The sequence below is a fragment of the Galeopterus variegatus genome, unplaced genomic scaffold (genome assembly GCF_000696425.1).
Source record: "Galeopterus variegatus unplaced genomic scaffold, G_variegatus-3.0.2 Scaffold25, whole genome shotgun sequence".
In the NCBI taxonomy this organism is placed as follows: domain Eukaryota; kingdom Metazoa; phylum Chordata; class Mammalia; order Dermoptera; family Cynocephalidae; genus Galeopterus; species Galeopterus variegatus.
The window spans coordinates 760,552-775,764 of record NW_007726136.1 but is presented as its reverse complement, the minus strand read 5'-3'; the positions used below and the strand labels follow the sequence as shown (position 1 = coordinate 775,764).

Below are 15,213 nucleotides of genomic sequence, written 5' to 3'. Positions count from 1 at the left end.
GGGGTTGGGATTTGTTGCCGGACCCGGAAAAAAAAAAAAAAAAAAAAAAAAAAAAAGTATTATGGCACCCACCGAATCCAGTGTGAGCGGGCACTGCCATCTGACTGCCAGTAGGATGACGTTTCTCCGTTTGTCATCTTGTCAACATCTGCAGGGTTGGATGATGTTTCTATATAAGCGTAGCACTTTGCTACTGACTTGAGTTTATCCATCTCTGGGCTTCTAGTTAGATCTCCAGGGCTTTCTGCAGGGAAGACCAGAGTATATCATATGACATCTCTTTCAGGAAGGGAAAAAAAAGTTCATTTAAAACATCTAACAGAAATATGTTTGGCACTTTGGGCCTAGAAACATTAATCTTCCTTAAAATCTCCATTCACAAGAACCCATTGGCTAAGGATTGCTCCATTATCACTTTACAGTGTAATACATAAACCACTGAACTATTTGCAAAATCATGTCCAGAGAAGAGAATGGTGCCTTAGAGTTTGAATTTACATTTCTTTAATTATGAATGAGGCTTTTTAAGCCACTTGTGCTCTGAGTATGGTCCAGTCCTATACTCTTCTACTTTCTTCTGGGTCACTAGTCGTATCAATTCATAATTTTATATACGTTATATAATGTACATACACACACGTAACAGCTAATATTTACTTGATTGTTTACTGTGAGACAGGCACTTTTCTATATATTCTCTATGTATTAATTCATTTTAGAAATGAGGAAACTAAGGGACAGAGAGTTAAATAATTGCCCAAGGGCAGAATTACTAAAAAATTTAATCCATCAATTGAGTTATTAGTTGCAAAATGTATTTTTGTTCCCTAGAATATCATTTGTCTTTTGACTCTACCTGTGATATTTTTTGTGCTGAAGAACTTTACATTTTCATATAGTCTAATCTGTTAATCCTTTCTTTTGTGAATTCTGGGTTTCATGCCTTGCTTAGAAACACCATTCCATATTTTATAAAGTGGAACTATTTTCTTCTAGTACTCTTACTATTTCCTTTTTAGTTGAACTTTTTGATATATCTGAAATGCATTTTACTGAGTGAAGTGGGTTAAGAATCTAATTTCGTTTTTTCTCCAGATGGCTAACCAGTTGCCCTAACCCCACTTGTTGACAGTTCACCTTTCCATCCTGATTTATAATGCTCACTATATTCCCATGTGTACTTGGCTCTATTTCTGGACTCTGTTATGTTCTACAGACCAGTCTGTATACATCGTCAACTTTTGTTGCCATCGTGGCTTCCCTCAAATATTCAACGAATACAAGTTGAATATACCTTATGCAAAATGTTTGGAACCAGAAGTGTTCCAGATTTTGGAAAATTTGTGCATACTGGTTGAGCACCCATAATCTGAAAATCTGAAATCCAAAATGTTCCAATGGGCTTTTCCTTTGAGCATCATGTTGGCACTCAAAAAGTTTTGGATTCTGGAGCATTTTGGATTTGGGAGTTTCAGATTAAGGATGTTCAACCTTCACTCACTGAGTACCTACTATGTGACAGGTAAGTTCCAGGTTAAGGAACTTAACCAAGGATAAGGAAGTAAACAATGCAGACAAAATACAAGTAAATAAATAATGCTACAACTTCAGATAACAATAAGTGCTATTTAGACCATTAAACCTGCAAAGGTGATAGTGACCAGAAGGTGGGGAATGGGGGAAAGGGGGGCATTAATTAGGTAATGAGGAAAGCCATCCCTGAATCACATTTGAACAGAGAAATGAATAATGGATGGAAGGAAGGAAGGAATAAAGGACACATTCTTATGCTACAAACTAATTACTATTATATTTCCAGAAACAAAGGCAGGGAGAAGGATTGGCTCATCCTATTAATAAACACGTTTTAGAAGGGATGATGATAGAGTACTTTCAGGAGAACGCCCCATACACATACCCTTCTCTTTTTGTACTAGCTGATCCAGAGACTCCTTCAGAACAGAAGACCTCATGGTGCACATGTTATTGCAGTGGTCCAACATTGGGTAGGGTAACACCGTGCTAGAGATCCGATTGCGATGCAGGAAGCGCAGTATCATTGACGAGTGAACACCGAGGCCCTCCTTTGACTCTGAAAATATGTCTATGAAACCTAAGTAGACAAAATCCATTTTTGGCATTTTTGGGAAGCCACAATAGAATCCACATCCCCTGCCTGGTGGCCTATCTGAATTGGCTAAATTTAAAGCAGCTATTAACATTAGCTCACTTGGGAGAGTGTGGGACTGATAACACCAAAGTCATCGGTTTAGATTTTCCAACTGGCCAGAGGCCAAAAAAAACACAAAAGCAAACAAACAAACAAAATAAGCATCCATTAACAATCTTTATCAATATTTTCAGCTTTAATCATTTAAAAATCTAAGTAAGTTTTGAAGAAATGAACCGTAGCAATCTCAATTTAAGAATTAATTTCATTTTCTACCAGAGGTTAGGAGGGAAGGGGGTGGGGGAAGGGGAAGTGGTGGATTAATGGGTACAAAGCTATATTACCTACCCTAAGTGAATCATATAGTATATGCATGAATTGAAACACACTGTACCCCACAACTATGTACAAATAAATGTTAAAATAAAAAATAGAAAAGATAAAAAGAACTAAGTAAAATAATGAATGTAAATGCTTAGAACAGTGCCTGACAAATAAAAATTTTTTAAAAAAGAATTAATTTCATTTCAGTTAAATAGAATTTTAGAAGATTTAGAATAATGATTATTTGTTTCAATCCAAAGTTTGAAAATGTATAAGCATTTAAATACTAGCTAGAAGACTTTAAAGACATTTTGAATATAGAATACAGGCTAGGAATAAAGCTTATTGCATTAGAGAATAAAAGCATAGCTGTTTTTTTTGCACTAAGGGACATAATACAGTGATAATGACAATACAATCACTACCATTTCCACAATATCTGATGGCACTGTACTATTTATAAGGTAATTCCACATACATCATCTCATTTGGTCCTCACAACAAGGTGAGGGAGTAGGCACAAAGGATACAGGTATCCTTGTTTTACAACTGAGGAAAATGAGGTTTAGGTGACACAGCAAGATCAACAAAAAAGGCTAGGACTGGGAACAGCCCTCCCGCACGCCCTCCAGGTGCTCCTTCCACCATTCCAGTTCTCTCCCCCCAGTGTGACTCCTCTGGAATCTGCCCCACTTGTCCATCCCTCTGGCCACTCCCAGGCTCTGGTTTCAACACCTCTTGCTTATACACCTACCCAGATGTCCCAAGCGGTTCTTCTGGCTGCCTTCCATGTACCATTAACCCAAGTAGTCTTATGAAAACAAAAGAGAGACCGTATCTACCCCTGCTTAAAATCCTTTTATGGTTCCTCATAACCTAAATTAATAAGCCTTGGACCAAGGTGCCCATAACCCAGGAGTGCTAGGGTTAAGTGAAGCAAGGATAAACATGACAGCTTTTCCTGGAGCTCAGATATATTTTCAGATTTGGGGAGATTTTTATTTCTTTTACTTTCTAATGAATCATAACAAACATAACAAAGAGTACACATATTATTGTTGTATTGCTTGATGAATTTTCACAAACTGAACACCCCCATATACACAGTACCCAGATGAAGCCTTTGGAAGTCTCTAGCGGAAATTTTTTTTAATAGTAAAACAAACATTCGGATCTCCATACTGGCCAGCCACAAAAAATAAATAAATAGTAAAACAAACAATTATAATAGAGCAGACTGAAACTTTGCATTAATTTTTAAAATGCAACTGAGGAGAAATTTTGTGCTTGAAGCAGTTCATCTTGGTTATGCTCCCAACCCAAACCCTTAAGACATCTGACTTCGGAAGACTCAAAAGTCTTTGTGAGAGGCTGGGGTTAGCTCATTTGGTAGAGCGTGGTATGGATAACACCAATGTTAAGGGTTTGGATCCCTGTACTGGCCAGACACCAAAAAAAAAAAAAAAAAAAAAAAAAAAAAATCTACGCAATCCCTGCCACTTCCTTTTACAGTTTTTTCTTAGCAGACTCCCACAGTAATACCCACGCCTCTTCTTTATACTCTGCTGATGCTGCACTGATTTGCTCAGAACCCATGTGAAAAAATAGACTGACTCTGTAATGGGAAAAGTGTTTTCATACACTGAAATATTTGGTAAATGAATGAATTCGGTTCAATGAATTCAGCAAAGGTACTGTCTCTCTTTTAAACACTTATGCACCAATACAATGAAACAGGAAAAAAACTAGTTGTGGTATGGGAGGAAGTTAGAGAGAGAGAGACTAGGAAACTGCGAAATCCCACCACAAAGGTGACCTCAGCTTACAAAGGTTCATCCTAAGACTGTGATAATATAATTCTTTAAAGATGGGTGTTGATGGAAAATTTTGAGTAGAAAGTCCTAAGTCACAAGACTGCTACCTAAGCGCTTTGAGATCTGGACCCTGAATTTTTCTCAACCTAATCTCCCCGTCTCACCAGTCACCCAGCACAGCAGTAAACTAAGGATTACCTGTTGGTGGATTCCCTGGTCTCCAACCCTTTCCTCTCCTCCCAAAAAATCTCCTTGAGGTGTCCAAATAAAGCTCCTCATGCTATCCACATGCTGCGGGTAATGCAAAGGTGGGAGTAACATGTAAATGCTAAGCTATCAGTTAGCTAAACGTAATTCAAAATATAATTTTAACTGCCATGAGAATAGGAAAAAAGTCAATATGCATGGGCTACCTATAATACTCTATAAAAATTACATAATTACCCCAGACTGGCTAGCTTCCAAAAAAAAAATTATATAATTAAAGACAACCTAAGGAAGAGTGGAAATATACATTCTTTATCAAGATACAGAAACTATTCTTCCCTAACTAAATACATCACTCAGCAGCAAGCTGGAGGGGTCAAGAGCAATCAGATTTATATTTATGTGTACATCAAATCTATTTTGCCTCTGTTGCTGCGCTAGCTATGCTAAATATTATGATACCAAGTACAAAGAGAGGGAAAAGTCCTTTGGTAAGATAAACTGAGACAAAGGATGACGTGCAAAGGGTTTTTTCCTTTCAAATGCAATTATCTTCTCACTAAAAAAAAAAAGTGTGTAACTTTTATCATAATTCTGTCTTTGTATAAGTCTGGGCCCCCAAGGGAAACCATATAAAAAACTGGGCCTGTTTTTGTATGTACAATGTGTAAGAACCATTGCCTAATTTCAAGCTATTTTTATTCTTACTTAAATTTCAAAGTAATAGCTTTCTAAAAAAAAGAAAAACACTAAGAGCTTACTATGTGCCAAAAAAATGGCCAAATGTGAGGACACAGCAGAAATAAGACAGAAGGTCCCTACTACCTTCATGGAGCTCACAGTGTAGGAGTGAAGACAGATATTTAACAAATGATTAAGTAAATAATTAATTAATTACAACAATAATATGTTGGGAAAAAAAATGCAGGATGCTAAGAGAACAGAGTTCAGTAAGGACTAGGGAAGACTTCTTAAAAGAGTGAAATAAAGAGATCCATTAAAGGGCCAGCCTGTGGCCCACTTGGGAGAATGTGGTGCTGATAACACCAAGGCCACTGGTTCGGATCCTTATATAGCAATGGCTGGTTCGCTCACTTGGGAGAGTGTGGTGCTGACAACACCACGTCAAGGGTTAAGATCCCCTTACTGGTCATCTTTTTTTTAAAAAAAAAAAAAAAGAGAGAGATCCATTAAGGAAGGCAGTCTCAAGACAAAGGTTCATAAAATGGTAGAACTGATTACACATCATTGTACTGGAGAGCAAAAGAGATAATTACACTGAATGCTAATTCAGATTGTACGCCTAATGAATGCTGTTGAGAGAGTTTATTTAATAGCGCCTACAAGCTTGCTTAATTTCAATCTTTAGTATAGCAAAGTTCATTTTGGTACTAAGAGAGCACTCTTGAGCATTCAGCACTCAGATGAGAGCCATACCTGGAACAAGAGAACAGGCCTGTAGTTGTCTGATGATGTGGCTCAGCTCCCCTTGAAGATTAGCTCCACTGGAATTCTTGAGGGCCTCCAACATGTTCTCAGCATCAACTGTACCATCACCCTCAGCATCAAACTGGGCAAAGGCCTACAAGATAAAAGATGCAAGAAAGTCAGGTCTATCCCAAATAATTTTATTTTTACTTTTAATTTATTTTATTTTTAATTTTAATTTTATTTTTAATTCTCAAGTCCAGTGATTTTTTGTTGTTGTTGTGGGGAGATGAGTCCCTATATGCCATTCAAAGACCAAGTAAACCCAGGATAGTAATTTACTGTGCCTTGTAGGATGTAAGTATACAATTACATACAATTTTATCATCTCTTCTCTCCTCCAAGAGACTAACCCTTCCTCCCCACAGATAATTTCAGAAGAAAGCAACCACTGTAAAAGTGTTTAACTGGTTGCAAAGTGCCAAATACAAAACAAGAATTAGAAAGAACTGGTTTAGAGTAGCACCTCAGGTTTAGGTGGACTTTTTCTTTTAACCACTCTTTAGACAAGAACTAACTTGGTTTATCTGCTCTATAGACCTGTTTTCACTAACCTTGAAGCATAATTTAACTTGCCTCTTGCCCATTTGGGGCTATCTGGGGACCTGGTACAGCATGGGATTTGGTTTGAATTTTGGTCTGTCACTAACCAGATGTGTGACCTTACCGAAGTTTCTTTATCTCCATAAGCCTCAGCTTCTTGATCTGAAAGATGCAACAAATATTGCCACATTCACAGGCAACTGCCTGGATTAAGTAACAATCGAGCAGTTAAAGCCCAACACAGTGAAAGCACATTAATATTGGAGGGTTGCCCTTCTCCTTTTTAACCTGCAACCTGTGGACTAGGAAATACCAGGCACAGCTGAAAGTGAGAATACCATGCTGAAAATGGGGGTGGGAGGGTGATGGTTACTTGCTAAATGTTTAAGACTCAGCCTTCCCCAGGGATCCCAGAATGCAGGCTGTCAGTCTCATACACTTCTAGGCAAAGACTGGAAGAGTCTTCTCTGGGGAAACTGACAAACCCAAGGGAATAGGCCTATAGATACTGACACTGGGGATATCCCAACGAAAGGACCCAGCCCATTCATCTTACGGTGAGCTTCACTGGTCGACAAGCCAGAAAGAAATACAGAGCACCCAGGTTTTTAGTCCCCCATTCTTTAATGAGTAGGCAGCCCAGGACCACTAGACATTTGAGGAAAGCCTTAATATGAAACACAGAAAAAGTAACTAGGAGAAAAGAAAATCTATGTAGGGAGAAGAAAACCTCAAAAGGATGATGAATATCTTCAGAGAAATATTTTAAAAGATATTTCAAATACCAGCTTTACTGAGGTACATAATTCATATACCATAAAATTCACCCTCTTTTTTTTTTTTAAAAAGATGACCGGTAAGGGGATCTTAACCCTTGACTTGGTGTTGTCAGCACCACACTCTCCCGAGTGAGCCACAAGCCGGCCCAAAATTCACCCTTTTAAAGTGCACAATTCAGTGGGACTTAGTATATTCAGAGTTGTACAACCACCACCAACATTACCTAATAAAAAAAAGATATTGCAACTGTGAAAGAACAGGATACTATTACTAAAGATAGGATATCGAGAAAGTTTTAAAAATCTCTTTAAAATTAGGGCCGGCCCGTGGCTCACTCGGGAGAGTGCGGTGCTGATAACACCAAGGCCACGGGTTCGGATCCTATATAGGGATGGCCGGTTAGCTCAATGGGTGAGCATGGTACTGACAACAACAAGCCAAGGGTTGAGATCCCCTTACTGGTCATCTTTAAAAAAAAAACCAACTCATTAAAATTAAAATATCAGAGCAAAATGAAAATCTCAATAGAAAGGTTGGGAGATAAAGTTGACTAAAGTGCTCAGAAAGTAGAGCAAAAAGGTAAAATGATGGAAACAGAGAGACAAAAGAAAAGGAAAATCAAGGGACAAGTCTAGGAGGCCCAGCTCCAAATAACATGAGTTCCAGAAAGATGAAACACAGAAAATGTAAGGGAGGAAATCACAATCATTATATTTCGAGATAATTTCCCGAAACTGAAGGACATGAGTTTTAAGACTGAAGGGGCTAAATACCCCACACAATGGATGAAAGTGCATCTTAATGAAATTTCATAATGTTGAGGGGAAAGAGAAGTTCCTACTTCTGGGATGTCTTAGTCCATTTTATGCTGCTATAACACAATACCACAGACTGAGTAACTTATAATAAACAGAAAATGTTTTGGCTCATGGTTCTGGAGACTGGGAAGTCCAAGAGCATGGTGCCAGCATCTGCAAGGGCCTTTGTGCTGTGTCATCTCATGGCAGAAGGCAAAGCCTATGCAGCAGACCTAGAGAATAACAAGTCCAGGTTAAAGCAGGTCAGAAGGCTCTGGGAAATATTTCTTTGAGAAGGTGAAACTGATAGCTACCCATGTGTTTGAACATATTGAATGTAGGTTAGGGGAGACTCAGACAACTGGCAGAGAATTCATGGTAAAAAACATAGAAAATAAAGAAAAATAAAAGTATCAATTCAATTAACTCCAGAGCACATAAAAAGATGTATAAGAAAGGAAAAGCAATCATGAGATACTACGTGACTCAGCTATGCAAAGAATTTACATAATCATAATAATGTAAACATTGAAGGGTGATCTAAACAAAACTGATATAATTCTAGAGGGAGGACAGGAGATGTGCAGGCATGGGCAAGAATGGGAAAGTAAAACACAACTGAAGTCTCATCTTCCATGGTGGGAATAAAATAGATACTGCCTATAGCTGAAAAACCGCAAAGAAGCGATATAAACGTTTGAGGGTACTTCAAACAGTTTGTGGAAAAAAAGAATTAAAAGACCTTTCCGTGAACTTTTTGAAGATACCTCATATTATTTGGGAATATATAGTTAAATACCCAAGAACCAGCTACAGAGTTGAAAAGTAATTGTTCTTGGGGAGTAATATACTGGGGTAGGAGAGTACAGGGCCATTGGTTTTTGTTCAAGTCTTGTGGACTCCATACCATGTACATGTATTACTGGTAACAATAAAACCCAAAATTTTGGGCCGAGCCCGTGGCACACTCGGGAGAGTGTGGCACTGGGAGCGCAGCAGGGCTCCCGCCGCGGGTTCGGATCCTATATGGGGATGACCGGCGCACTCACAGCGCTCACTGGCTGAGAGCGGTGCGGCCAGTCTCAAAAAGGACAAAAAAAAAAAAAAAAAACCCAAAATTTTTAAAGAGTGTCCACTTCAAGCATGGGATGACTAAATGAGTAGGCTTAAAGCATTTTTTTTTAAAGCAGTATAATACTTCCTCCCCTCTAAATAAAATTTTATACACAATGGATATACCAACCATAAAAGGAGGTTTCTGGGACAACTGGATACATTTGAATGTGGGCTGGGTATTAAACAGAAATGTATTGACATGGGAAGGTGAAGATTATAAACTGGAAAAGGTAGGTTATAAAAGAGTATTGTTAGAGAACAATCTCATGTTGGTTCGAAGAAAAAGCATATATGCACTTTCCACATCATTATAAAAAATATATATGCATATGCATAAAAAAAGACCTGAAAGAATATTAAGATGTTAATACTGGTAATATGATATTTTATATCTTCCTATTTTTGCTTATCTGTATTTTTAATCTTCTGTGATCTAAATGTTGCTTTTGTAATACTAAGGGGGAACTTTTAAATATTAAGAAATATTAAAGGGCCGGCCCGTGGCTCACTTGGGAGAGTGCGGTGCTGATAACACCAAGGCCACTGATTTGGATCCCTATATAGGGATGGCCAGTTAGCTCACTTGGAAAGGCGTGGTGCTGACAACACCAAGTCAAGGGTTAAGATCCCCTTACTGGTCATCTTTAAAAAAAAAAAAAAAAGAAAGAAATTTTAAGCACAACCCAAATATAAAAAGTGGAGCCAAAGGGTGAGGAGGAAGGTGGCACAGAAGCACAGTCTCCATCTGCCCTGAGGCCCCACGGTGAGAATATTACAGTACCAAATAGCTACTTCCCAACTTTTCCACATTATAGCATACAGAGAAAATAATAATATTTGCATGACTCAAGGTCTGAGAGGGTTAGCACAGCTGTAACCCATTCGGTTGGGAATGACATATGGACTGGGAAACTCTGAATTAATATTTCGGCACTTCCTAAATTCCAGGGACTGTGCAAAGCATTTTACATGTGTAATATCATTTACTCCTCATAAGGGTAATAGTACTTACTATTAACCTCCCCATTTTATAGTTGTACAGAAAGGTCAGGTCACACAGTAACTATCTGAATGCAAGGCTCCAGCATTCACGTTCTTCACTACGATTGCATTCTCCTTCCTTTGACCAGAGAACCCCTGGGATTCGTTTGCAGTCTGGAGACCAAGTGCTTAAAACTTCTCTTAGCTCTATCACTTTCCTTCATCTACAAAACCTGCTCTCAGTATCTTTTGCCCCGGTGAACTCAATATCAATCCTAGAAGTGAGACTCGCTCTCTCTAAGTCTCAAGGCAGCACTCAAGTCCTACTTGAACCAATACTTCCACACTTCAAGTGCCACCTGCATCTCCAAGTACCATATGGTTTGCAACTCCCCACACAACTCCTGCCATTTATTGCTACTAAAAATTCTATATAAGGCAAGGCTATAAAAATAGTGACAATTTTGCTACCTTTAACAGATTTCTGTTGATGTGTCAACAGTTAATGAATACAATAAAAAGAATTTTCAAAGAAACAAAAAACAAAGACATTTGGGGTGAGGAAAAAAAAAATCATAACAGCTTTGCTAACAGTTCCACCAAATGCATATGTAATTTCATAATACTCAGAAATTGTCCTTGAAGAAATGTTCAGGTTTAAAGATCTAACACTTAACATCTAGCTAGTTCATGCATTCATTCAACACTAGCGGATAAAGCTGCCATTATATATATACCTGGCTCTGTACTTGGTTCTGTGGATATAAAGATGAACAGGGCACAGTCCTTGACCTCCAAAAACCTTACAACCTCAAAGACAGATCTGTAAACCAAAAGCAGCAATGTAACAGGTGTGATAACTACAACAATAGAAGTAACAGCATAAATTACCATTACTATTATAGCTAATATTTACTGAGCTTACTATGCACCAGGAAGAGTTCTAATCACTTTGCATGGATCAAGTCTTATTTTCCACAACAACCCTAAAGGTAGGCACTATCTTTTTACTAGTGAGAAAGAGAGGTTAAATATTTTGTTCAAGGCCACATAGTTAGTACCGGTAAATGATGGAGGTTGGATTTGAATCCTGCTCTATCTGATTCTGGACCCCACACTATCAACCACCATGAGCCAACATACACTTGGGTGGGTGCGGAGGGCATTCAGGAAAAACGACCCGGAGAAAACAATCATTGAACTGAGCTTTAATGGATAACTAGGAGTTTAATCTGCTTGGTATGGCTGGAAAGGAAACAGGAACAGGAGATCAAGAGATGAACAGAGGTCAGAATAGAGAGATCCTGGCAGACCAGGCTGAGGAGCTCAGATGTACAGTAAGGACACCACGAGGCCACTGGAGAATATTAAGGGTGGGGGGAGCTGACATCCCAGATCTATATAAGCTCTCATTTTGGAATGGACCTACAGATCTCTTAAACTATGGGCCTTTGTAGTGCCTGAACCCCTTCTCCAACAACTCCATGAGTGGTCAGCCACCTTCTGTTACACACGTCAGTGACGGGAAGCCCACGTCCTCTGGACAGTTCTGACAGTAATAACTCTCTTCTCTATAATAAATGGAAATCTCCCTCCCCAGAGTTACCACCCCATGGGGCCATTCAGAACACATCTGCTCCCTCTGCCCCAAGACAGCCCACAGATCATTGATAAGTGATCAGGTCCTCTGAGTTTCCCCCAAGCCCTCCATTCCTTCAACCAGTTCTCTGTTCGATATGGGCTCAGCCTAATTCCCATCCTGGTTGTTCCCTTGGGATCCCTCTGGTTTGCCAATAAACTTCAGAGCACTGCTCCTCAAGTTTTATTGGCTGATCCACTATAAGAAATACATTTTGCATCATGACCCAGTATACATATGAGGGGGTCTTCAAAAAGTTCATGGAAAGATTTATATTATCTTTTAATTCCATTTCTCCACAAACTTTTTGAAGTACCCTTGTATAACTGATATAAAAGTTTCATGAAGGGCTGGCCTGTTAGGTCAGTTGGTCAGATCACAGCCTTGTTAACACCAAGGGCATGGGTTCAGATCCCCATACCAGCCAGCCGGTGGGGGAAAAAAAAAAGTTTCATGAAACAATGCAATACTTTCTCTCATCAGTACAACGTTTTCTGATATTTTTTATTCCAATCTATTCTGCTTCATTTTTTTTTTTTAAAGATGACCGGTAAGGGGATCTTAACCCTTGACTTGGTGTTGTCAGCACCACGCTCACCCAGTGAGCAAACCGGCCATCCCTATGTGGGATCCGAACCCGGGGCCTTGGTGTTATCAGCACCACACTCTCCCGAGTGAGCCACGGGCCGGCCCCTGCTTCATTTTTTAAAAAGCAAGTTAGCACACACTAAATAAGATTTCCGAACCACTAAAGGGGCAGTTTGAAATGCACTGCCTTGGAATGTGGGGCCCAAAACTCAACTTAATAATCTAGATATGGTCTAATAGTGCATAGTAGAGCAAGTCTACCTTTGCCTCTCTAAAAACAGAGCAATGCCCCTATTTCCATGAAGCTAACACCCATCTCCATGAAGACAGCAACCTGGTCTGCTGTACTCTTCCTTTGCCTCTTCTGATTCAGGCCTCTTCCTATGACACCTTCCCACTATGTGCTCTGCCATCCATGTGATAACTATTCAGGCAGCACCAAGTGTAGGCACTACGGTAGGCACCAGGTGGGAGACAGAAAGTATAACAGGGTCAGGCCAAGAGAGAAAACCTGCATTAGAGTTTAGTGCCAGATTTACTGCTTACTCTCTGTAAGACCTGGAACAAGACCCTTGGCCTCTGTGAGCCTCAGTTCCTCATACTGCTGGACCTTTCTTCTCCACAGCCTGTTGTAAGGATCCAAAGGATCATAAACAAGATGATGCCTAGTAAACTGCAAAGAACTGTTATTAAAATCTAGTTAGAAAGCTGTATCCATCTCCCTTACAGACAAGAGACAGAAAAGTAGGCTGGCTGACTACAGATTTCCATCCATTTGCCTTGGCCTGAGGGCAGCATGAGACAGGGCTCAGACCCTCACCCATTTCTGTTTAACCTCTTTAACCTCTACTGGGATCAAGACCACATTGCATACATGACAATGGATACCAAAATCATCACAAACCAGAATTGTGGGCTTAGACCAAGCAGAATGCAATGCATTGGATTAAATATGAAAGCTGCACGCTGCTTCAACCTGAGAGAAACATACTCCAGGAGAAGTCAAAAAAATCTGGATTTGCTCCCATTTCTGCCACTGGTTGACTGGGTAGGTCACCGATCCATTTAAGGAAGGCCTCAGTTTACTCATCCATAAGACTGTCTCACATTCCTTGTCTAAATAAAGGGCTGTCACGCAGTGGCAGGAGTAAATGATCTGAGAGCTGATACAACAATAGGAAAAAAAAACACCAATTACAACATCTACTGAGCATTTAGCATGTGCCAGGCACCGTCCTAGGTGCTTTATAAGAACTAACTCATTTAATCCCCATAACAATTATATAAGGTAGATACTCATTTTACGGGTGAGGCAACTGAGACACAGAGTGGTCAAGTAAGGTGAACAAGGTCACCTGTTTTGAGAATGGTGGAGGATTTGCCCACAAGCAAATTGGCTCCAGGCCCAATTCTCAACTCAATGCAAAAAAGAACAGTGGAATGGGCAGATTTATAAAGCAGCAAACTTGCTGATACTGTTAACAGGCTAACTACACACCTGTCCAGGACATTATGGAAGTAATCCATTTATGAGGGTAGAGAAGAGACAGGTTACATGCAATGATTATTAAGGTCACAGCCAGCTCAGACTCTAGACTAGGTGCCAAAGAAGTATCATTCCCAAAATTTGCCATGCTCTGTTTCACCTCAATATATTTGCACATGCTGTGCCTTTCAATTGAACTATCCCTTTCTTCCTTTGCTAGGCAAATTCTTCCAGCATCTCAAGCCTTGGTTTGGTGAAATCTTTCTCAAATTCCATGCTACTGTTAAGTGCTTCTCTGTGGTCCTTGAAAATGAAGAGGGCTTACAGGCCGGCCCGTGGCTCACTCGGGAGAGTGTGGTGCTGATAACACCAAGGCCACAGGTTCGGATCCCATATAGGGATGGCCGGTTAGCTCACTGGGTGAGCGTGGTGCTGACAACACCAAGTCAAGGGTTAAGATCCCCTTACCAGTCATCTTTTAAAAAAAAAAAAAGAAAATGAAGAGGGCTTAGGATAGAGCAAAGAGTTGATGTGGGGAGAAAGGGAGCAAAGGACAAAATTCCCACATATATGGGGGATGTATATGGCTGGTTAAAAGGCACTGGGAGGCAAGGGTGGAAAGGTATAAGGACCTAAATATTAGTCCAGTGTTCGGATATGATTCTGAAGGAAATGAGGAGCCACTGAAGTTTGAGAGGAAGGCAGTATTTTAGAAATCAGGGAAAGGCAAAACAGTTCCCCCATAGCTCTCTGGGACTATGAATTTCTCCAAAGAAGCCAATATCATCATCTTCCACACAACAAGACACACAAGGCCAAAATAACCTCTAATTCACCCTGGATCTTTCTCTTCTGCACTGCCTCATCAGCATCAATGGCCCATCACTTACCAATGGCTTCCTGTGTGCAGTAGCAGTACCAGCAGGTAGGTGAGGGGACCTCATAGCCTAGTTGCCAAACAAGGCCAGACCATGTGCTCTAAGTGCCAAATGACCTGTACAGAGCAGGTAACCGAAGCCTCAGGGGTAAGGTTGAAAACACCATTTATAGAGAAGCCACCTGAATCATGCCACAGGAAAGCTTGGTGCTGACCAGGTGATGCTGCCAAGGTGGGGAATCTTGAAGAACTGAGAGAAGCAAGGTCCACACACAGGACAAGGCAGGCATACCACTGGCTAGTACATGGCTTGTGCAGGCGGCAGAGGCAGATGAGGTAAGAGAGTGAGATAGGCTAGCCTGGGAGTTCCTATCCATCAGAGGAATACGCATTTGGTCCTTCA

General features: G+C 40.0%; 1 protein-coding gene across 1 annotated transcript in view; it reads right to left on the bottom strand.

The window, feature by feature from the left end:
• ZZEF1 (zinc finger, ZZ-type with EF-hand domain 1) overlaps positions 1-15,213 on the bottom strand; it is a 112,747-nt gene that overhangs the window by 93,101 nt on the left and 4,433 nt on the right. Inside the window, exons 2-4 of the mRNA XM_008568744.1 lie at positions 5,953-6,097; positions 1,919-2,113; positions 73-244 (exon numbers count right to left, since the gene is read on the bottom strand). Coding sequence (XP_008566966.1) covers positions 73-244; positions 1,919-2,113; positions 5,953-6,097 — 512 coding nt within the window. The remainder of the gene's footprint in view (positions 1-72; positions 245-1,918; positions 2,114-5,952; positions 6,098-15,213) is intronic.